The 23,359-nt window shown below is 36.2% G+C and overlaps 3 protein-coding genes and 1 long non-coding RNA gene across 4 annotated transcripts in view; 2 read left to right on the top strand and 2 right to left on the bottom strand.

The window, feature by feature from the left end:
- Nucleotides 1–242: 242 nt before the first annotated feature.
- On the bottom strand, nt 243–2,111 carry LOC149037611 (uncharacterized). Its single transcript, XR_016181278.1, has 2 exons — nt 1,942–2,111; nt 243–408 (listed from the first exon to the last, which is right to left on the bottom strand). It is a non-coding gene; the product is annotated as an uncharacterized LOC149037611 (long non-coding RNA).
- LOC113678423 (PDZ domain-containing protein GIPC3) lies at nt 2,079–12,207 on the top strand. Its single transcript, XM_027195311.2, has 5 exons — nt 2,079–2,532; nt 4,835–5,201; nt 6,371–6,495; nt 9,671–9,752; nt 10,054–12,207. The coding sequence occupies exons 1-5, from the start codon at nt 2,176–2,178 to the stop codon at nt 10,203–10,205; spliced, it is 1,083 nt and encodes a 360-aa protein (XP_027051112.1). The 5' UTR covers nt 2,079–2,175; the 3' UTR covers nt 10,206–12,207.
- Nucleotides 12,208–12,397: 190 nt separating this feature from the next.
- Nucleotides 12,398–22,778, bottom strand: LOC113678422 (uncharacterized). The gene is made up of 11 exons (XM_027195309.2): nt 22,671–22,778; nt 20,890–21,222; nt 20,516–20,744; nt 18,481–19,068; nt 17,609–17,910; nt 17,044–17,287; nt 15,463–15,712; nt 14,972–15,058; nt 14,378–14,521; nt 13,800–14,002; nt 12,398–13,277 (listed from the first exon to the last, which is right to left on the bottom strand). The coding sequence occupies exons 1-11, from the start codon at nt 22,757–22,759 to the stop codon at nt 12,936–12,938; spliced, it is 2,811 nt and encodes a 936-aa protein (XP_027051110.2). The 5' UTR covers nt 22,760–22,778; the 3' UTR covers nt 12,398–12,935.
- A 58-nt stretch (nt 22,779–22,836) lies between these two features.
- Nucleotides 22,837–23,359, top strand: part of LOC113678428 (DNA-directed RNA polymerase I subunit RPA1) — a 36,191-nt gene continuing 35,668 nt past the window's right edge. Inside the window, exon 1 of the mRNA XM_027195313.2 lies at nt 22,837–23,237. Within this exon, the coding sequence (XP_027051114.2) occupies nt 22,855–23,237 (383 nt within the window). The 5' untranslated portion in view covers nt 22,837–22,854. The remainder of the gene's footprint in view (nt 23,238–23,359) is intronic.

The raw sequence follows: 23,359 nt of genomic DNA, 5'->3' as shown, positions 1-23,359 counted from the left end.
CTGACAAAGGAGAAAATATATGCAATTCTGCATTTTTTGCATTCTATCAAGCAATCATATGTTTGCTCCTTATCACGCTATGACACTTCCGTTTTGTCACATTCCAAAAAATAACTTGAGAAATACACTGTCACTCATCTTACACTGTTATATTTACCTATTACAGAAGGCTGGAAACAAAGATTTTGTTTTCAAGAAAATAAGATTTCTTGTCCAAGACACAAGGAAGTTTGACTGCGAAGCACAGATAAAAATGCGAGAAATTTTATTTTTTTCAGAGAACAAGGTAGTTCTACTCATGTATAAACAGAACAAATGCGATTTAATAAATCAGATATGCGGCATGACTCCTTTTCTTCCATCCCCACTCAAAACAAGCAAACACACCTATAGAGGTTCCAGTCTGGTCTGCAAATGAAAAGGAGGAAGGTGATCACTGTAAAATTAAGCATTAGGGTTCTTATTTATAACATATTGATTATTGTATACTGATATCTAGAAATTAAGGTTGCAAGTAGCAGCCAGCTGAGTTATAGTTTGAGTTTTATCAAGTCCATTACTTTGTTAAATTTAGAGTAACCTTGACTTGAGAGAGGAAAATTGAGGAGCTGTAATATACTAATCATCAATTAGGGACCACAAAGAAAAATTTATTTATAGAGACTTTTGAAGGAGAGGGGTAAGACTTGTGACAAGCTGGCAGACATATAGATAAACTTTACTGCTAAATGGGTTACAATACAAAGTGCTCAGTATTTGGATCAGCTATGGCTCAACTTAAACTTTGCTTTAGCTTCAAGTTTAATCCTTTGTGGTTTCCTTTCTCTGTGTTTATTTTTCAAGTTATGTACACAGAAGAACACAAAAATGACAAGGAATGCTTTTGAATATCAAGAGGCTGGAATAAGCAAGAAACCAAAACTGAATTTTAAACAGTACAAAGTTAATTTGATCTTCCAATGTTATTTAATTTTAACCATAGAATTTGCTATTTAAATTTATCCCCTTCATTTTTCTGGGTATTGTGAGCAAAAACAAACAATTATCACAAAATGCATGGTATACAATGGTTTGATTCACCAATGTGGCAAAGGCCTTTCACTGTCTATCCATAAAAAGGGAAATAGTTTGTAAACTGTAAGACATTCTGCATGTTGAGTGTATACTTATTCATCCATGTGAAATTAAAGGTTACTTGAAATAAATGTGAAAGATTTATAGGATTTTCAGACCCCTGATAACAATTACTAATGTGCTGATTTGTTGTACTTAAAGGTTATGATTTTGGCAGAAATAGTGGAAGAAATTTCTGGACCTGGAATTTTGTTGCAAATGTTTGTTTAAATCAGTTTAAGTCAGTTAAAAACTCTCCTGTTTCAAGATTACATGATTACCACACCAGAACCTTTTGTATTCTATATTATGCACCATGTTATGATTATGGTTTCAATAATAAAAGGTGCTGACTCAAGAACTCTCCAAAATATCTCTACATACAAAGAAATAGATTGTGGTTATGTACTCCAAATAGCAGGTCACATCAGTCTTCTGTAAGGAAGTAGCAGAAATTTCTGTGGTGGTTTTGGTGGATGGAGAGAAACATCCACCAAAATCACTTTATTCTATGTGTTAAGAGTTATGATAATCATTATGAACGTTTGGTCGGTCAGCAATTGTGCACCATAAAAAATAATTAGCCAGAGCACTAACTGCTAATTAGTGGTATAAATCTTTTGTCTCCCTGAACATCTAACAATGGCTATAGATAAAATTTAAAAAATATATTGTTAATGGTTTTGGTCAAAGTTTTGGTGGATGTTCCCTAATGACATCCACCAAAACTACGTAACATCTAAGCACCTTTTAAATACGTGAAATATCTGCATAAAATTGCGTAAAATGTTTTATAATACTACAATCGAACAATAAATTAATACTTACCATTTCTTTAGTAAAAAGTTTTGACGCAATTTCCCAAACAAATAATACACTTGGGTCATCGGGATAAGTCGGCATGTTGTCGTAGCTTCGTAATTTTTTTTCCATCATTCCATCTCAGTCCCTCTCGACCAAGGTGGTTTTGGTGGATGGAATCTAATGCTGACCTGATCAGTCCCGATCATATAAAATATGTGCTGACTGACGGCGGTTAGTGAACTACTATTGGGCAAGTTTATGATGCCTCTTTTTAAGAAAGGGGGAGCAAATATTTCCGACTCTCGCAAAACTGATGGAGATAAAAAACTATCGAATAATCGCTCCGGAAGCGCTGGAACAGAAAATACCTCACAAATGCATCCGTCTGTTCAAATCCCGGAACCTCCGCGTTCTTCCAAATCTAATGATATGGCTTCTAGAACACCCCATCCACCAAGAACAGACTCAGGACCATCACCGCCAATTCCTCCGCCAAAGTTTGTATTCTATTGTCAGTTAGCTCATGGAAGCGCCACTGGAAAAGTGGAAGGATTTACAAACGTGAAAGAACTCTACCAAAAAATCGCAGAGGTCTTTAAAATGCAGTCAAAGGAGGTTAGTGGAAACTATTAGTAAAAGCCGATCTAATTAAGACTAAAGCTAATGGATTCGGTAGAAATGTGTACAACTGTATGCTTATTAATTTGTTGATACGACTTTGTATGAAATGGTTGTGGTATCAAGTAAGTGTCCTTGAAACATCACTAATTAAAGTTGAAGGCAACTTGTTGTGCACTTACGATTTACTAAATAATAAATATATACATGGTACATGTGCTTACTTTAGATTTAATTATTTTTCACCACTTTGTATCTGTGTATAGGTCTGTGAAAGCTTACTAGTTCATAATTCAATAAGTTTGGTCGAAGCTTAGCTTGAACTTGTGTAAATAGCTCAAGCAACTTGCATATTGGCAGGGCGTTCTCAATGCTGAAAATAAAACTAAAATCATAGGTAATGGTGAGATACCAAGAATGACCGTGAATGATCACAGCCATCTTGGGACTTTAAATTAAGATAAGTGAAATGTATTTCATTCATTAATTGATTCTGTTGTACTGCACTGTGCATCCTTACTATTCATAAATTTTATATGAGAACACCTGTGTGAAAATGTCTGGACAAGAGTGTGAATTTGGCCAGAAATTTTAACCTGACATGAGACAGTATAGCATCAACCACACAAGAGCCAAATGTGACAGAAAAGTAAAGATTACCTACGATTTTAGGTCCTGGCTCTCAAACTAAAAAGAGGGGTAATTAGCATGACAAGAGCTAAAGAAATCATACACAACAAGAAAAAAAATCAGACACAATAGTCAGACACTGGCCTGACAGCACAGAAATAATTAGTGACATAGTTGTCCAAATACCTTGTCCTTACTTAAATCTAACTTTGGCCATAGAGCTCAAATAAACACATATAAATAACAAGGAAATAGTTTATTGATAAACTTATCAATTCAGTTAAACATCAAAATAGACCAAATGCACTGATGTTTACATGTTTAAAATATGAACCTTTCCTTTTTATATGTAGAAGATGTGCTAAAGCTATAAATATTTTTTCTCAAAATTTAACACATTTTCAGGGACCAGTTAGTTGTATTCTTCATTGAGATAAACTATTGTATTAAAAACTATCACTCATTACACCAACCAGGTTAAGTGTATGTAACGTTTTTTGATAAATGAAATATTCAAGTGAAACAAACCTAAAAGGAAAATTTATCTCTTAACAAGATGGCTATTTCTTATGTGAAAATAAGGCATATGGAGGCATATATGGCTGCATGTCCTCTGCAAGCCACAGAAGTTTCCTCAATCTTGCATTTGACTCAAGGTTATGGTATTGGCTTTTTATACTGAAGTTTGAAGCAAAGTAGTCATGTAGCCAGTAAAAAAAGGGAACAAAGTTTTCATGATTGCAAATTGATTTAATGCTGCTCTATGTTATGGCATCTTGGTGTCACCTTGATCCATTCCAATAATGGAAAGCCAATTATTGCTCTCAAGGCATTGGGACCAAAAAAAGAGAACTGTTATGTCTTAAGGATGGTTGGTAACTTAATGGGCTTCTCCTCTTTATAAGGGCCTTTGACCCTGTCTGGCCTGTTATGGCCCAGATGAGAGCTTATCATTTGTGTGGCTCTTTAGCTGGGAGCCAGACAATTTATTTGTCCAGCTTTGGTCACACCAATGTCTAGTTCATTTAATGGTATTCACGCCAAAGTCATACCACATTCTAGCTCTGTTAGGCTTGATATATTTATACAGTTACTGTTCACACAAGAGACCAAAGTGGCCACTTTTATTTTGTTCAGAGCCCATGGGTAAGGTAAATCACAAAATTGGTCATAAAAGTGCAGTTATCCCCCATTTTTATTGGAAAAAAATCAGATAGTGGAAAATAGAGTACATGTGTTTTATTGAAATGTAAATCTCTTTGTTCCTAATGATCATGAAGAACAGCTCCCTGAAAACACCTGTTGACTGATACATAACCAACAGGCCTCTAACAGGCTACCCCCCAGTTATCAATTGCTGAATGATATACTAGAGAATTAAGGTCCAAAACAAAACCTTTGGTAATGACTGGACAACATGCCCAGTAAGCCTAAGATTTTGTCCCACAATACATTGTAAGCTTTTTTTTTTCACCAAAAGTATGGGAAACAACTTTCATGTTGTTGGGATTTTCAAGAAATGAAGAAAATTCAAATTACAAGTATAGGAATTAAATTAAATTAAACATGGCTCTCCAGGGAGGAATTGTTTTTCAAACCCTGCTGCTCAATCACTTCTTGACTTGAGGATTCCTAAGTGTTGACCTGAAAAATTTACGTTTCTTTCCAGATCTTGTTTTGTACACTAAATACATATAGAATTGACATGGAAAGGTTACTTGGAGGGCAAATTGGACTTGATGACTTTATATTTGCACATGTCAAAGGACAATGCAAAACTGTGACAGTGTTAAAAACAAGCCCAGCCTTGGGTCTTACCATAACAGATAATGGAGCGGGTTGCGCATTTATCAAACGCATCAAAGAAGGAAGCATTGCAGATGGAGTGGCTCAGATTTGCATTGGAGATCATATAGAAGCTATAAACAACACAACTGTTGTTGGTACTAGGCACTATGATGTAGCTCGTATGTTAAGAGAGCTTCCAGTTGGAGAGGAAATCATTTTTCAGTTGATTGAGCCTGTGAGGAGCTTTGGTAAGTCAGCACTAAGGAAGAATGAGGAAGGAAATATTAAAATTTTTTCCCCAAACATGGTATTTATTGTCCTCAGACAGGGTTTTCTCTAAGGTTTTTAAGTAGCTGGAGCTTTTTTTTTTTTTTAAGGTAAACAGTTGTAGGTCTCAAAATCCAATATGGTGGACAAAACATCATATTGTTCGTACTTTCCTGCCACCACAGCAAGATTTGTCAAAAAGATAGTCCCCATCAGAACATTTTTAAACTAACCTTGAGTCAGAAGTCTTTTTATGTTTTCAGAAAAGATAGGCAGTGCAAATTTATATTTTTATTGAGCCCAAGTTTAGACCTGATAAACATCATCTCTGTACAGGCTCTCAGGACCTCTCTGGCATAACCTTTTCTACAATAGAAAACATATGGTCTGTAAAGTTGGATCTGGTATAGAACCTCTATTTCCAGAGAGAAAGCTGAAAACACTCACATATTGTTACAACTAGTAATATCATCAACTTGGGACATGTTTTTGTTGGTGCAAACATTGGCTTGATTTTTGAAAAATTCCTAGTTGGAGATGCTAATTTGAATTACTTTGTATGCCTTTTATTTATTTACCAAGTTCAAGAGGTTCAGAAGTCTAGGGCTTTCCCTCCCATGGCCACCACCACAATTGCTATACTGTAATGACATTATTACTGTAAGGACACTTGACAAGTTGTTGCTTGATAAGCATCAAAATATCTGCATCACAATAATAGTAATAGGAGAGGGGCAATGGGTTCTATTAGAAACTGCAAAACAGTAGGAAAAAACCATACAAAGAAACAACTCAAAACTGCAAAAAAATCAACCAAAACCAAAAACTGTGCAAAACCATCAAAGCTGATTGACTGGAACAACTGCAAACCTTAATGAGCACCAAAATATGACTTAGAAAATCTTTGTAGCATATCACATGCTAGCCACCCAATGGGCATTGATGGTTGCAAATAAAGGATGGGGAAGGAGGGTGTAGAAGGGGAGCATGGCATAAAGGGGTCCCATTTGTCTGAATCTTACATAGATTAAGTTTGCAAGTTTTGAGTAGCAATGGTGAGAATTGAAAACATCATTGCTTGTTCTTACCTTATGCAAAGGCCAACCTTGAATTGTAACTTGATGAAATTAAGTTCTTTTTCATTTTGCAGAGGGTATTGGTCCAAGGACAGGAAGTCGTGGAGCCAGTTCATCTTCAGCTGCTAATGCAGTAGGAAGTGGGAAGACAACTCTGCGATTACGATCCAAGGGTCCCCCTGTTGTGGAAACAGAAGAGGTGATAGTCACTATTAGGTCTATAAAAATGATGTATAGCACTGTAATATAAATATTTGCACATTGTAATTAAGTGAACTCTTTCCATGGCTAGCTGGTTAGATCATTGCTTTTTTCTGAAATCATAATTTGGTAAGAGAGCCAGATTGGACAGACTGACTCATTGTGAAGCAGTGTATATACCCTAAGCTGTCTCCTGCAACAGAGTTGTGATAGTGGAGAAATTTTTCAAAGCTACACTCATAAGATATTTTAGGCATAGTTATCATGGTATGATATCATAACATCTGGAAATTTTATTTTAAACAAGTTACAATGGATATGAAGTGATATCACATGTTGGGGTACTTAGGGCTGGTGCCTTTGTTACTAAACTGAGCTCAACTCAACAATAGGTCAATTTAAATGTTGGCTTTTGAATTTCTGGTCCCATTTCACTAAAAAGTTTTGGAAAACTACCTTTCATCACCATCTGTTTAGCTTGCAAGTAGGCACTTGTGTTTGGCTTAGTTTCCTTTGAGTGTCCCTTTTCTGGGTAAAGCCACCTGTTATGCCATTTGCAGCAGCTTATGGAAAAAGTTATTGAAACCCACTAATATAGACCACAACATTTTACTTAATGCTTCGTTGCCAAATGTTAGGGTGCACATCAGGCCTGGTATGCATAAATGTATACTCTTCATCAAAGCATCCTTCGTTTTCCATTTTATGAGTCATGCATGGAGTAATTTTTGCCTGTTCTTTTTTTACTACATACTTTCCGTTACAACTTTCTGATCCAAATTGTTCAGATAGCCTTCTGGTTAAAAACTCAGGGACTGGATGGCCATATTTATTTTGCGCTTGATTCTATGTTACAATCACTTAATTTTTATCAAATGCCGGTACCACTCATTATCATCTACCCATTAGTTTTACAGAATTCTTATCTTCTTTGCATCTTGTGATGCAAAGTCACCTGACAGTTATCATACAATAGGCCCTGTTTACATTGATAAGTTCTCCGATGATTTCTGTTGAAATGACACAAAGTCAGTAGAAATCAAAGTGCTCTGTGAGCAAACTCGTGAATTGACACATGATTTTTTAGATTATGTTTAATGTTATCTGGTTTAGGGAATTTTGTGGTTGATTGTCATATCTAGAGTACGAGCAGTAGTTCAGTGTTCGCTAATGTAGCAAAGAAACAAAGTAACGTTGGGATAAGAAGGCATTACAATTGAAATGATCATGCTATTACATTTGACAAGGTGGATGATGTCATGTGTTTTAAACGTCTATCATTTTTGTTTCTGGTTCAAAAGAAAAGGTTGGAAGTAAATGTGGGTGAAAAGTGAAATTTACTGTCTTTCGTTGTAAATATTAGAAAATCAAGGCAATACTGTCTTAATGAAAACATTAACAATTCCCTCTTTATCAAATGAGACAAACGGGAACGAGTTTTGACTAAGCCAAGCCTGCCACCGTCATTTTGGATCTCCGCCTGGGTAGATTTAGGTCACGTGCTAGGCAACGTATGATCAATAACAAGATAGAATTTCATTTCAGGCCTATTTATCAATTTTGTGGTGTGTAACTTTTGCATTTTAGTACGTTGTTTGTATGTTGAATCTTCAAATTGTCTTGAAACTTAAAAGAAAATTGTTCTTTAAAAATTCACTGAAAATCGGTAGCTAAAATTGTTTGTTTAGGTGTTATCTGATTTTCGTGTTAACTTGTTATTTCGTCAGTCGCCGGCATCTTTTGTTGCTTCTCACAGGAAAAACACACGCGACGAAACGTAATGATCAATTTTGTCCTCAGTCTCACGCTATAACAGAAAAAGCTTTTGAACATCTGTAAACTCCGAGCGCTTCGCAGTAAGTGATATTTTCAATGAATCTTCGGATTGTTTTCAAGTTCAAGGACTGTAAATTACAATTTTATGAAAAACGAAGGTTGTTCTGTTATTTCAGTGTGAATCCTTGCATGCCTGCCAGTCGCTGGCGCCGCTTGTTGAAACTAAAACGAAAAAAAAAACTCTTTTAAGATTATCATTGGCTTCTTTTTCACCCCACCACTATTCTTAGCAACAAAGGTCGCCATTTCGTCTGTTTATTGCTCGCCAAAAACTATAAAATGCACTCAAAAGCCTAAAATCTAAAAAAAGTTTACAGGAATCGACCAATCGAGCGAGCGAGCGAGCGAATGCCATTCCCCACATCGTATCTATAACTCGCTCTTGCGCATGCGCGCAATTCACGAGTTAAAAAGCTAGCTCAAGAGTTTCACTCTTTGTCTCTAAAGTCCAGTGATGGTGATATTAAAACCTGATCTCAAATGCTGGTCTGAAAAGTATGAAACAGTCAACAATATTTGCTGTTAATGCATGAAAAAAAATTAAAGGAAGAGTTATGGAATAAGTAAACCCCTTTCTTGCCTGCTGGTATGTTGGCTGATGATGTCCTTGACTGAGAAATTGTCCCCAAAATTTCCCATTTGTCTTTGAAGCCTCACTTCCCCACCAAATAAATTATTTATTTTTTGGAAAATATCTTAGCTGTGGACATTATTAGCTAACATGCCAGCCAACTGAAGGAGTTTATTTTATTACTAAATATTCTTTAAAGGAAATGAAACTCACATGGTACAAGTTCTCTAGAGACTATCAGCAAAAATCCGTAGACCCAAACTTTTTTCATGAATATATACTAATTAAGGATTTTGTGTCATTCAAAAAAGCTCTCTCTATGGAGGGTATCACTTGACAATGGTATTGTGAAACCCAATGCCCAAATTGAATCATTTTGACCGACAATTTAAATCAAATGTAACATATTAGGAAAAAACTATCTGGCCAGAGGCATGCCAGGTGGCTATTTACAGCAAGGTTAGATTTCTTGAACTAAGTACTACTGAGGAACTTTAGATTGTGATGCTTTCACCTCTTGTTTATGTTGCCCTAGTTTACTCAAAAGCAAATGAAGGAAAATGTGATTGGTACAATTTATTACTTTTTCCTCTAAAGGGACACAGAAAAACAACATGAAACAGTAACAGTCTGGCTTAAGCAGCCTTATAAGAGGGGTGGGGCTGTTCAGTGTATTTCAACCCAAAGCAATGGCCACAAGGGGAAACATATGTACTGTCTGGCACATGACTTAATTCCTAAATGTTGTTATTCTATTAAATTGCAGGCACCTGCATGGGAACTGAAAGCTGCTCAGAGAATAGATGACCTGTTGGAAAGCTTTATTGGAATAAGGGATCCTGATCTGGGTGAGCTATTATGATAGAGTTACAATTTGCCATGCCATATATTCTAACTGCTAATAAGTAAAATGCTCTTACTGTAAATGGAACATTGACACAGCATCCAAAGAGACCTTTTTTGTGATAAATATAAGATCACGGTAACAGGTAAAAAACAATTTCCATTTTGGTTGCTGAATAAAGTAATGCCAATGCCACTCTGGTCTTATTTATGAGGTGGATTATGTTTGAAGCCTTTGCAGATGATTTAACTTTCTCACTGTAGTGAGAAGTAATATGGCTCTCTTATCCTTTTTTTTCCCCTCAGCTGAGACACTGGTATTGAAGAGTAAGACAGTCTCCAATCCAAGTGATTTTGCTATGGCTGTAGATGAAGAATTTGCAGATTTCCAGTTCCCAGACGATTTTATATTTGACATTTGGGGTGCAGTGTCAGATGGTAGAAGTGGAAGGTTATAATTGTTGTCAGATTGAAAACATGTTACTCTTTGATAAAAATCCAAAGTGTTTCATTGACACAGGTTAAAGTTGTCTGAATGAGCATGAAAATGCAAATGCAATTAACCTTTTTTTTTCATTTGGCCACCTTGAAATTTCTAAATTCTTTACAAGTATAAATTGAAGAGGCTAGCTAGCTGCGTGGGCTGCTAACTAGATGTAGAAATCTGGGAAGGTTTTTCATTGGACAATTCTGAGACTTTAGAGCAAGAGATTTAAGACTTGTAAGAATGTCCTCAGAGTTTTGTGTTAGAACTTCTGATCATAGTTTAGGAGTCACACTTTATGTGTTGTTTTTTCTTCATTAGACAATGCAACACTCCCATGTCAGTTGATCTCACTTGACATGCAGCTTTTTTATTTAATGGTTATTATCTGTTTGTTAAATAGATTAATTGAATAAATGTATCATATAAATACCTTATAGATATTGTACTGATGTCTGTATTTATCTTTACACAACTTTTTTAAATTTGTGAGAAACAACTTTAATCTATTGATTAATTAAGCTGGTCAGTCGAAAATACACAAAGAGGTCCAGGTCTTAAGATGGTTATTCATTTCCTAGGATATAAGAGAAGTACATTTCAGAGTAGAAACATTTCTCCTCTCACTTCACAGTTGAAGCACCAATTGGTCCAACATAAGTAAGGAACAGCTTTTAATAGTTTCATTTTGCCCCTAGTTCAGTAAGCAAGCTTCAACCACAGAAGGCAATATCAGAAGTTAATTACATTTTTCTTCATTCAGATTTGGCACGCAGTAATGTTTTTACTGGGATTAAAAACACTTAAAACTCTGAAGTTTAAAGCAAACATATGATCAGTTTGTTTCATACACCACTGTCAGTCATTGTAATTCAGAAGCAAGCAGAGTAGATTGAAATCCACCATTCAGAACATAGGAAGGCAACTTTCACACCTTTCCGTCAAGTTTGTTTTAGAGTCTAGTGTAGAGTAAAAAGGATTCTTACACTTAACGGTGTGCCTGATGATACAAAATGTATGGTGCTTTTTGCCTGGTGGAACGCATGTCACTTAATCCAAAACGATGCAGAAAGTTGAAAATGAATTAATGTCAGCAATTCACTGATGTAGTAAGTAATTCTAGTTGCATCATTGACCACAACAAACTTTTCTTGTTGCATCGATGGTAGTACAGTATTTATTCAGTGTCTTTTGGTATTGTACTACCACCTGATAGACTGGACATATCGACCTCTCTCTTGGAAGGTACGATCTTTAAACTTAAATTAAGGAGACACTTACTGTACATGCCTGGGTCTAGTACTTTGCTTTAGATTTTTCTCTTGTGGTGCATTTTGGCCTTTAGACACATATAATTTAAAAGTATAAACATTATGGAACTAATATAAGCTCTGCCAGTTGGAAGGCCCGAACTCCTTGGTTGGCTTAAGTCAAATTTATGTCTTAAAGTAAATAGTAGGAATTCAGTTTGGTGAACTAGTGAAAATGTCTATCTATGTGGCATCTGGTTGAATCAATATGTAAAATAGATCTTTTCCCACATATCAAGTAAATAGGTACCAATTCTGTTTGAATGTTGTTTGTTTTTTCTATTTTCTGTAGCTGAATATGTAATCTGTTGAAACTTTGGATATGTACTGATGTTATTTATTTTATGGTCTCACTGCTGAACTTCCAAGTAGATGTTGTGGTTCAATTTCATCCTTGGTTCAGATTTTGTTTTCTTTTGTTTTTGGGTATTGTAATGTATCACAATGAGTTTGAAACAGAAGAAAATAAAATTTGAACCAAGGATAAAATTGAACCACAACAAAGACACATAAATAAGTGTTTCCATATTATTTCAGGCCTATAATTTGGTTTAGAGATCTTCAGTCAGTTTTTCTTACTCTCATATGCATGCAAATTGAAATTGTGGACTTGTGGAGTTGTATAATCAAATTTTAAATAAAACTCAGCAGGTTATGTAGTGAAAAGTAGATTATCAGTGGAAACCGATAGTGGGTATCATGTAGTCTGATCATCTGGGTGAAAGTAGTTCTGCTAAGGTATGATGGGCATAGCTCGTTGTTTAACCTTCTACACCCTTACATCAGTATTCATATTCTCCGTACTGTTTCCCATACACTACAAGGAAAATTTGTTTAAAAATCCCGAGCTACTTCAGTTGGTGATCATTTCCTTTATTCTTATGACCTTAATGTTTAGTTCAGGGATGATATTGTGATAAGAAATTAGATTCTAGTTGCTCTTCAGGGTTGAAGGGTTAGCGATCATTGTTGGATTGTTACCATTCTTATACTATTAAACTATTAACGTTGCAGTAGTATTTTGCCAACTGTTGGCAAATTTCATTCTCAAAGTCAACCTGAACATTAGTACTTCAACTAAGTTTTCCACACACCAAAAACAAATGTAATTTGCAAACACCCAGGCAAACACTGAAGTATACAAGGAAGCAGATTAAAGAATTCCTTGTCGCTTTGGCTCTTATTTCTTATTTCCTCTTTATGGATGGCAATGTCAGAAGGACTCTAGAGCCAACTACACCTGTTTTTACCATGGTATTGTGATGCATTACCTCTTTACATTTGTCAATGAATATCCTATCCTTCATCTCCCTAAGACGCACTTGAAGGTTTTGTGGTATCCATTTGTGGCGGTTTGTAGAAATAACATGTAGTTAGAATAACTAGTAATTCTTTCAGGAGGATTTACACTGTGCCTTCAAATGTAGGTCATATATTATTTCTAAAGCGTCCTTTGGTGTAAGTAACTCTGGATTAAGCTCAAGAAGCACTCTGGTGATTTCATTTTCAGCCTGCAAATCATTTGTTGTGATGAAAGGAGATGTATTTGAGCTTTCTTTGCCTTTCTGTGTTTTCCAAGATTCTGAAACCAGTTTGTCCTCTTCCAAAGTGACCTCCAAACTGTTTCCTTTGTCCTCTAAAACCTGGAGAATTTCCCTCGCACGAGCCTCAACTGTTATGGGGACCCCTGCAAGTTTTGCTACATCGATACCAAAGGATTTTTGATCACACCCGTGCTAAAGGAAACAAATTCATATGAAAATACAAGTAAATAAATAAATGAATGAAAAATAAACAATTAATAAAAGTCCAACAAAAATGATGAGAAACTAAACTGTTAACAGTGATGAATTCAACAAGGCTCAAGCCTGGTCCTCACAGATACTGTTTACAGTGTGTGACCAGGTGAAGATAAAATACGTAAACCACTAAATCACTGTTCAGCAAAATTAGCACTCTGAATCAGCATGGTAAACCTACCAATCAAAACTATAATAGCAACTGCAAGGTCAAGGCTAATAGGCCTCTGCCATCATCACATCATGCTGAGGAAGACCTTCATGTGCTATAGGTTTGTTTTGCATTCCCCTAGTTACAGTAATTTTATAATGTAAATCAAACTGATTTGTGCTCTCTGTATCTACAACTGTTAAATAAGGTTATTTAAGATTATAAAAATTGCTGATTGTGGAATGTAAATAGCATTATACAAATGATTTAGTAATCAAAACATCATTGATGTTATCACACCTACTTACATTAACTTTATATGTGAAACTTAACCTATCTTTGGAGTGCAAAGCAGTAACATGGTAACAGTCAACATGCGGCAGAATGTGGGCCAGTTTACCCAGTTGATGGTAATGGGTCGAGGCTAGTGTTCTGCACCTAATGGAGCTGTGAAGATGTTCAATTACAGCCCAGGCTATTGACACGCCATCTAGCACTGATGTACCACGACCTGAAGGTAACACAAAGACCCACAGCACAACTTTTTCAAGATATTCAAACTGTCTCAAAGGATTATTACCAAAACCACAGAAGTATTGTTGTTTGCTTCTTGTTTCCTTTTACTTCTAAAACAGGCCCAATTAAGTTAATCCTCTCACTTAAAGGAGAACTGCACTTGACTTGTTCATATAATAATAACGAACAGACAAAAAACACTAATCATGTTTCTATGGAACAGTTCTGGAATACATAACAACACATGTATCACTTGGTAACTTGTCCCGGGTAATGGTCATTCTTACAAGAAATCAGGATATGGTGTTCACTCTAACAATTTTTGACTCTGTATCACAGCAAAGAACATTAAAAGAAGCAGAATTCCTACCAATTTCATCAACAACAACTAAGGACTTCTCAGTGGCTTGTGCGAGGATGAAAGCTGTTTCAAGCATCTCAGACATAAAGGTAGATTGATGTTGCACTAGATTATCAGTAGCCCCAATGCGTGCAAATAGTCGATCAATAACACCTTGAAAAATAAAATAAAAATTAAAAAAAAAACCAAACACTTTATATTCTGGTTGTAAATTAAGTGGAAAGGGTCACCATGCAGCTTGATGGCTGTTATCTTCTAACCTTAAGGACCCCCCAGCTAATCACTCTTGTTACAAAGTGGAAAATGTGCAAGACAGGACACAAACTCATAGAGTCACCCCTTAAAGAGGTTTCAACATTTAAAGCAAGAAGTTTAAAACTTGAAGTGGATGACTGGTCAGCTGTGGGTCCACGTAGTTTAGAGGTTTGGTCGGTAGCTCATTTGGGGGAAGCCTTTTACTGCTAGTGTTCTTCTAAGCAACCTTGCTTGATTTATCAGATGGACAATGTCCTGCTCTTTAAAACAGCTGTGTGTAGTGAAATTTACAATCAAATTGATTTAAAGGGTGAAGACCAAGAAAAACATCTTTGTTCTCCAACTTACCTATCTTTGCGGTCTGTGCTGGAACAAAGGAGCCTGCCTGTGCAAGAATGGCTATCAATGCATTTTGACGAAGAAATGTACTCTTACCTATAAGATCGTAAGATTATTTTTCACTCAAAATTATATATTTATATTTAATTATATATTAATATTCTATTAATAATTTCAAGTGCAATGGACCAAGGTAAGTGGTATTACAACCTCTGGTCGAGTAGACGCAAGGTATGGAAGTTAGCCTTCCAAGCTTCACATAATAACAACAATTATGTACCACACCTTAAAAAAGAGCAATCAATCATACACATAAATTTAACTTTCTTTCCACTAATGGATATACATTAGACACGATTTGATAAAAAGGCTAAGTGTAACTATGGGAAAATATCCATTATCTAAATATGAAGGATAAATTTCGCCCAACTAGTACAATTTTTTTTTCAACAGTTCAGTGGCTAACTTAAAAAAGTGATTACTAATGAAGGGGCACTTACCACCCATATTTGGACCTGTGATAATCCAGAGGTTCTTTTTGCCCAGGTCACAATCATTACAAACAAAACTGTTAGGCTGAAGCATGTCTACAACCGGATGTCGACCCCCTTTCACAAGAAATTCGTTTTGATTTCCAATAATGGGTTTAACATAACCTCGTTTAACAGCGAGAACTGCCAGAGAAGAGGACACATCCAACTCCGCCAATGCAACAGCCAATTTCTTTAAACTTTCAGCATGTGAAGTTACCTTGAAAGTCCAAATACAACAGTTATCAACTGAGCTATCTTTTTTTTCACAGGTATGGAAAAAAAGGAGAATATTTAATATGCAGCTGCCAGCAAAACAGATATTAACCAAAGAATGCTGCAACTGCTTTCCAATGGGTTGCTCAAGTTTTCCATCAGATTATTTTTTGCAAAAATCTTTCTACTTGAAGAGATGTGCCACTACCTGCCTTTTCTGGGATGTCATCTTGTTTACTCAATTGGTTTATTCCAAAACCTATGAACAACCCATGTCTTCTGCTAACCTATGCTTTGTCAGTATGGGTCATGGTCTAAATCAAGTTTAGCTCAATGGCACTAAAGAGATACATTTTACGAATATAAGAGATCCTCAAAGCTATAAACACTACTGTACTAGTGATGAATAATGATTGTAGATATATGAAAATCATATGTGTATATCATATATGTGCACTGGACCTAACTTAATGACCAGCTTCCAGTTGGCTTGTTAGCTCATTTGGTAGAGCACTGCACTGGTATTGCAGAGGTCATGGGTTCAAATCCCATATGGGCCTGAATTTTTTCCAGGTCTTATTTCAACTACTAGTTCAGTGGTGTTTATAGCTGCGAGGATCTCTTATACTTGTTTCTTCACCGCAGTGCACATATATGATTTTCATATATCTACAATCATTATTCATCACTTGGATGGTTTATTTGGACCCAAGTTAATGACCAGCTCCCAGTTGGCTTGTTAGTTCAGTTGGTAGAGCGCTGCACCTGTCTCCCAAAGGTCATGGGTTCAAAATCCCATATGGGCCTGAATTCTTTCCAGGTCTTATTTCAACTACTAGTTTAGTAGTGTTTATAGCTGCAAGGATCTTTTATCTTTGTTTCTTCACCACAGTGCACATATATGATTTTCATATATCTACAATCATTACACTTATTTTACTTCCTTTATTGCTTTTTCTATTAACTGGACCTTTCTGTTCAGCCAGGAACAGTTTTTGTTTCTCAACAGTTGATAACAGCTTCAACCTACATTTGCTCAGTTCATAACAGAGTTATGTTAATAACATCAGTTGTAGAAGGTATTGTGAGTGTGTGACTGACAAATTTACATTTTTCAGAGCCTTCAAACTCGTTTCTATGCTTCACTACGATTTGTAACTTTCAGGATTATTCCCTTCTGTGAAATTGTGCTATGATGGTACAGAGGCAGAGGACCAAAACAAGCCTGTCAAAGAAAGACCTTTAATCAATTGTGAGGGGATTAGGGTAAATAAATGAACACTGAACGTCTCTACATATGCTGGAAATAATAGTTCCTAAGATTATGTTATATACCTGATTGCAAAGGTCATCAGACAATGCCCGCTGAATAATCTCATTTTCTTCTTGTAAAGCTTTCCATTTTGCATTCAGCTCTTGGAGTTTTAAAGTAATATAGCGTGCTTTGTCTTTGGTACTTTCCAAAAAAACAAAATCTTGGTTCCACCCTAGAGAGTTTTTCTGACTTAAAGGTATTTCTACAACTCGTATGAAGGACTTGTGGTTGCTGATAGTCAGGCGAGGAATCTTTAGGCTCACTCTGTAATGAGAAATCAACCAAAAAAAGTGCTACTAAAGATTACTACAGAGGGTTCTCAAATTTTCTGTTAAATGGGAAAACAGGACATTGGAAACTTGTATGATAGGGTAAAAATCCTCATGATACATTTAATTCAAATTGTGGGAAAAGTACATGTATATGAATTAGTGGTTACCCTGAGGTAAAGATAGCTGGATAATGACAGTCTGTTTTTGTTTTTGTATTTTTTTGGGCACATTTAGTTAAGAGTTTAAGACCTTTTGTGGGCTAAAATAATTATTTCCAGGAAAATATGTTCATACATTAAATTCAGAAAAGTACCTGTAAACATCTCTTAACTTGTCAACTTGTTTCATATTTTTGCACAGTTTCTCCTTGATCTCATCTGCCTTGTTGGAGTAGCCTTTCATGACAGTATGATCTGATTCAACTTTACCAACTGCTGTATCCAACTCTCTGTACAAGTCATCAAGCAAACTGAAGTCCTTCATCAGCAACTCCTCAATAGCTTGTAGGTTAACATTAAAGTATGTATCGTGGAGCAGCAAGAGAATATACTTGTAGAGAGCTATTGCACTGTATATGGCATGAAGGTCACTCAGACTAGCAGCCCCTGTTGCAACCTTTTAAGCAAATATGAATAAGACTAACTTGTTGGGTAGGTAATAAAAAGTGTAGGTATTAAAGTGGTACCCACAACAGCTATGGTATGTTAGAAAGGGCAAAATATCAAGGGCATATTGCAAATCACTATATTCTGTGTATGGCTTCAACACAAGCTATACCCTGACAAATTGTGATAAATAATTTGTAAGGACCCCATTTTTTATCTAGGACAGATAATATATTTCAGTACATCCATTAAATTGCCACTGACAGTATTGGATATCACTAAAATGCAAACTTCAGTGACATAAAACTGTTCATTCAACATTGCATGGGATGGAGAGGGGCACTACTCAAGGAGAGCACAATTTTCCAAGCCTTACAAACAAGGTTACAATTACATATGTATCCAATCCCTTTCTGCAATTGTGCCGGTAAAAAAGGCATCCTCCAGCCTACTAAAATCAATGAGCAGAAATTAATAATTTAAATTCATATTCATAATGTTCATTTTTAAGAAGGTGTTGCAATCATTGCTTTGCCTCATTTTGGGTGAATAAATGTATATTACAAGACTAACGACTTGCCTTTTGCATCTTACGCTCTACATCTGGACATGATTTCAAGGCCTTCTGAATGTCCTCAGCAAGATGCCTGTTCATACAAAAGAAGTCAACTACATTCAATCTCTTTTGTACCACATCAACATCATTTGAGGGTGCACAAAGGCGGGAATAAAGCAGTCTTTGCCCTGATGCAGTTGCAGTGTTATTCATGACTCCAAAAAGCGTAGCTTTTGAGTCTGTACCCACCAAGGATTTTGTCAGTTCCAGAGCTCGTCTTGTATTTGAATCTATTGCCATATGGGTTTGAAGTGAAAACTTGGATGGTTGATTGAGAAGGGGAGCAATGTCTCTCTGAGTATAAGATACAAATTTTAGAAGGGAATATCCAGCAGCCATCTCTAAGGATGAAAACTGTGAAAAGTTTACAGACTTCAACAATCTTGCCAATGCACCATCTTGATGTGATGAATCCACTGTGAACCAGTCTGAAGGGACAATGGTGAGGTGATAATCCCTCACATTCTCTAAGGAGGACTTTTTGATATTTATCCCCGTTTTATGATTGTGCTTTGTACCTAAACTTGTCAGGTGTTCTTCAGCCATTAAAATCTGTTCCAGTGAGGACATTGAAAAAGAAAAGATTAAGAATTCTGACTTTCTCATTACCAACATAATGTATGTCCCTGATAATGGATTTAAGTACATGGAACCCTTGAAAAATATTTTTTCAGTTCTGAGTATATCATTGTCCAGGTTAAGGATAAGATTCCCCTTGAACTGATCTGAATTTTAGTTGTACTGGCAATGGTGGTGAAACCACACTTAAACACATTGAAATGTTATGTCACAGATGAGATACATTCATTAATTCTCTGGTCTTTTGGGTCTCTTAAAGGACAAGATAGAGGTGGACAACCCAATAAGAGTTCCATTGTGTACATGATTCTTTAAAGAGCCTTATTTAGGAGTGCTAATAGTATTATAGAACAGAACAGAACCCATACCCAATCAGAATTTTAAGCTTATGCTAATTAGATAACATGCCTGAACATTATTGGTAATATCCTATAAGGATGTGGTAATGATGAATGCTATAGTAATGATGTATTATCATTTGACCTGTGACATATTCACTTCTGATAAGGATCACAACTTTTATGTGCAAACTGCTGGTCATCTTAAGGTGTTGAGGTTCACTTGCTAAAGAGTTGCTTTGTGTTGAGCCTCTGACTGATTTAAATCCATTGCTGTTGTATCATAAAAATGTGTCCAAACAACTGTTCCACAACTTCAAATAGCTAGAAACAGTCACAACTATATTAAGTGGTCACCCACCACAAACAGCTTTTGGTGGGAGCTTAATACAGGTTCTAAAGAATAGAGTATTACAAAGAAACAATATAAAATGTCATTTTATGCCATAACTGACCACAAAATGTGCTCACTAATACAATTAACACTGATTTTGGCAAATATATATGGATTACATGTAATATTACATGAAAGATTATTCTTAGTTTTATTTGAGTGGGTTTGCTTTAAGTGACCATTCAGTACAGGTGGAAAACAGTACAAAAAGGCTGTTGGGACTTGGTCAAAGGTTACCACAACTGCTTACTAGAGATGACTACACAATAGAGGTGAAAAATGACACTAGATAGGGGGTAAAAATTTCAGGACTTTGACAACTGAACTCCTTAGACTGGGTGACTGCTTGATACAGTGCCACTTGATACAGGTTCAACTGTACGTAACCTGTTATCAAATCAGAGACTACTTTACAATCACACTTAGGGCTAACCATAACCCTAAAGCCAAAAGAATGTAGAACACTGCCTACTTTGATAAATTTCAAGTTAATTGATGTGATATCTATCAAATATTAATGCTAGAGCAACAGATCTTCCAAATGCCGAATCACAGAAGAGCATAATACTTCATATGTTGGCAAGCAACCAGTTGACCTCATCTCCTGAAGAAGACTAGCTGTATGTAGTTATGAAGAAAGGTTGTGATATATATTAGAATTAATTGTATTGCATGATACAATGCCCACCTCTGCTGGATTAATTCTTGACAAGTCTTCCTCCAAATTCTCTAGGAGCGAGAGACCATGGTGAAATTCACCAGTTGACAAATCAAGCCAGGCAAGGCCAAGTGAGCAGTCTGGTCCACAAGCAATGCTCATAAGGTAGTTTGCATCAGGTTTGAGAGGATCAAGCAGTGTTCCTGGTGTAACAAGTCTTACAACCTCACGATGAAGTAGTTTAGATGTAGACGGTGTCCTGTGAGAGACATATTTATGATAAAGCAATAATAATTTCCTTGACCTAGTAGTTGTTATGGCATGATTCTCCTCATAATCCTTATAAGTTGTACCTGACATACTGAGATATTTTACATTCAAGTCCAGATTATCATTTTACCCACTTGTCTGGAAACTGTGGACAGATTGCCAGTTGAAACCCCTGCTGAACAAGAGTTGAGAGCCAACTATCCAAAGACCTAACAGGAAAGCCAGCCATTAATTTGTTAACATTTGGATTTCTCGAAATTCGCAGAGAAGTTTTCTCTGCAACTTTCACAGCATCACCACTGTAGATTTCATAAAAATCCCCGACTTGGAAGAGTACAATGAATTCAGGATATTTGTTCTTTATTGAGAGATACTGCTTTGACAGACCAGTCATCCTAGCAGTTTTGTCTGATGTTGTACAAGAGCTGGTTGCTGTAGACTTAACAGCATCAAAGAAAATTCCCTTCCTAGAAATAAGGGAGAAAATTACTGCATTAATAAATCCACCTTGAACTATGTTTAAAGTGGGGAAAGGCAATGATTCTAATCCAACTTAAGCTGTAATTGACAATTGGCCAACATGTTTTTTGTCAGGCCTTTGAAATACTTAATAGTGTTCACAGGTGATGTGTTTGTAGAGTGTTGCTGATAATTTTTTCAGTTACAATTGGTTTTGAGCTTGGTAAAGAAATAAAGAAAGATGTCTTTTAGTCTTGTCATGAGCATGGGACAAAGAAAAATTCTGAGTCCCACTAGGAATTGAACCTAGACTTTTTTGATTTGGTGCTGTGATGCTCTACCTCTGCATGACAGATATCACAAAGTTCATATATGACATGAGTCCCAAATGCTGCCAGGATCAGCAATGTATGCAGCAGTATCAGCAGTATATATAAATTTTGTAATGGACCTTGCTCATCATAGTCTCTGTGCTCAATGGTAGAGTACCACAGCATGGAATCCAAAGGTTTGAGGTTGGATTCTTCATGAAGATCCAGAATATTTTCTTTGTCCTACGCTTGTAAAAAGACCAAAAGACATCTTTTTATATTTTGTCACTGAGCTAAAAACTTGCCATCTTTTTCATTCTTTTAACAAAACATGACACTAACAACATTGCTAATCCAAGCAGTATGCAGGATGCACATTGTGTGTAAACTTGGTAATGGGCTTTGTTTACCCATAGTCCCCTCTACTAACTATGGTTTACCATAGAGCATTAGAGCATAGAATCCAAAGGTCTGAGGTTCTATTCCTTATATTCAGACCAAGATGTAATATAGATATGCATTTTTTAGAGCTTTATTCATAATCCTCATAGATTTTGTTTATCTCATATCAACAATCATTAACCACGGACACATAGTATGGTCTGCGTGTGCTCCTTGTATACAAATATCAATATCTGGCTGGAGACCATTATATAGTTTACGTCCACAAATTTTGTGAGAAGTTGACCTTGAATCCCCGTCAGTTTGGCTCTGATGAGGGGCTAACGCTCGAAACGTCAGCTTTGAAACTCTTAATGGTGGCCAATTCACGTTATCAACTCAGGAGATGAATTTTGTTCGTTTGTCTCATGATAGAGTCACTTATGATGTAGATCGCGACGTTTCGACTGCAATACTGTTAGTCTTCATCATCTGATGAAGACTAGCAGTATTGTAGTCGAAACGTCGCAGTTTACATTATAAGTGACTCTATCGTGAGACAAACGAACAAAGCTCATCTCCTGTCTAACACCACAATGAACAATAAGCACATACTTTATTACGTTATCTACTCAGTTAATAACACCAAATCACCTTAAATGATACACAGAAAGTGTAATCAAGTTAAAAAGTCGGGGTTAAGCAAATTCTGACTTCTGGATGCTTTAACACTGTGCTATTACAGATATTAGCTGTAAGCCTACCTGTAAAAGATATTAATACTTCTGCCGACAAACAGTTTGGCACACATTCCTGTCATTACTGTTGTAATTCCCGCCAACACTCCCGCCATGTTAAAATTTGAGAGCCAGCAATATAAATTCTTAGCGGATAATAATTCAACCTCTCTTGTCCATGTACTGTAATGTGAGGTGTCCAAACACGTGGATGAGCGTAAACACTGAGATGTTTGGGCCTAATGCGGTTCCTTTTCATTATTTGGAAGGTCTAAGACTAGCTTTGTATACACCTGATGAAAGCGAAAAAATCAGTGTTAAAAAGTTAACGAATCCTGAAACGTTTGATGCGTTGTTACATCCGAATTTTGGAGGTCTTTATGACCCAGCATTAGGTCCTACAGATAAAGATGACTTGTGTGGAACATGTGCACAGAACTACATTTACTGTCCTGGACATTTTGGTCATGTCGAGCTTCCATTACCAGTGTATCATCCATTATTTTTCAAAGAGTTATTAGCGATTTTGCGGTCGTCATGTTTCAGGTGCGGGGATCTTTTTTTTTCGAGAGCTGTCATGCACGTCTTCTTAAGGTAGGTCAGATGGAGTCTATACTCATTAGCTTTGTGGGTAAAAGTTTCCTTTAGGCATTGTTTTCATTTATGTTTCAACGTGATGCCATTTGATTTTTTTTTCTGGCATCAAATTTAGGGCA

The sequence above is a fragment of the Pocillopora damicornis genome, chromosome 11 (genome assembly GCF_964200805.1).
Source record: "Pocillopora damicornis chromosome 11, jaPocDami1.2, whole genome shotgun sequence".
Lineage (NCBI taxonomy): Eukaryota > Metazoa > Cnidaria > Anthozoa > Scleractinia > Pocilloporidae > Pocillopora > Pocillopora damicornis.
Note: the sequence above shows the minus strand (reverse complement) of the source record. Positions and strands in the feature narration are given on the sequence as shown.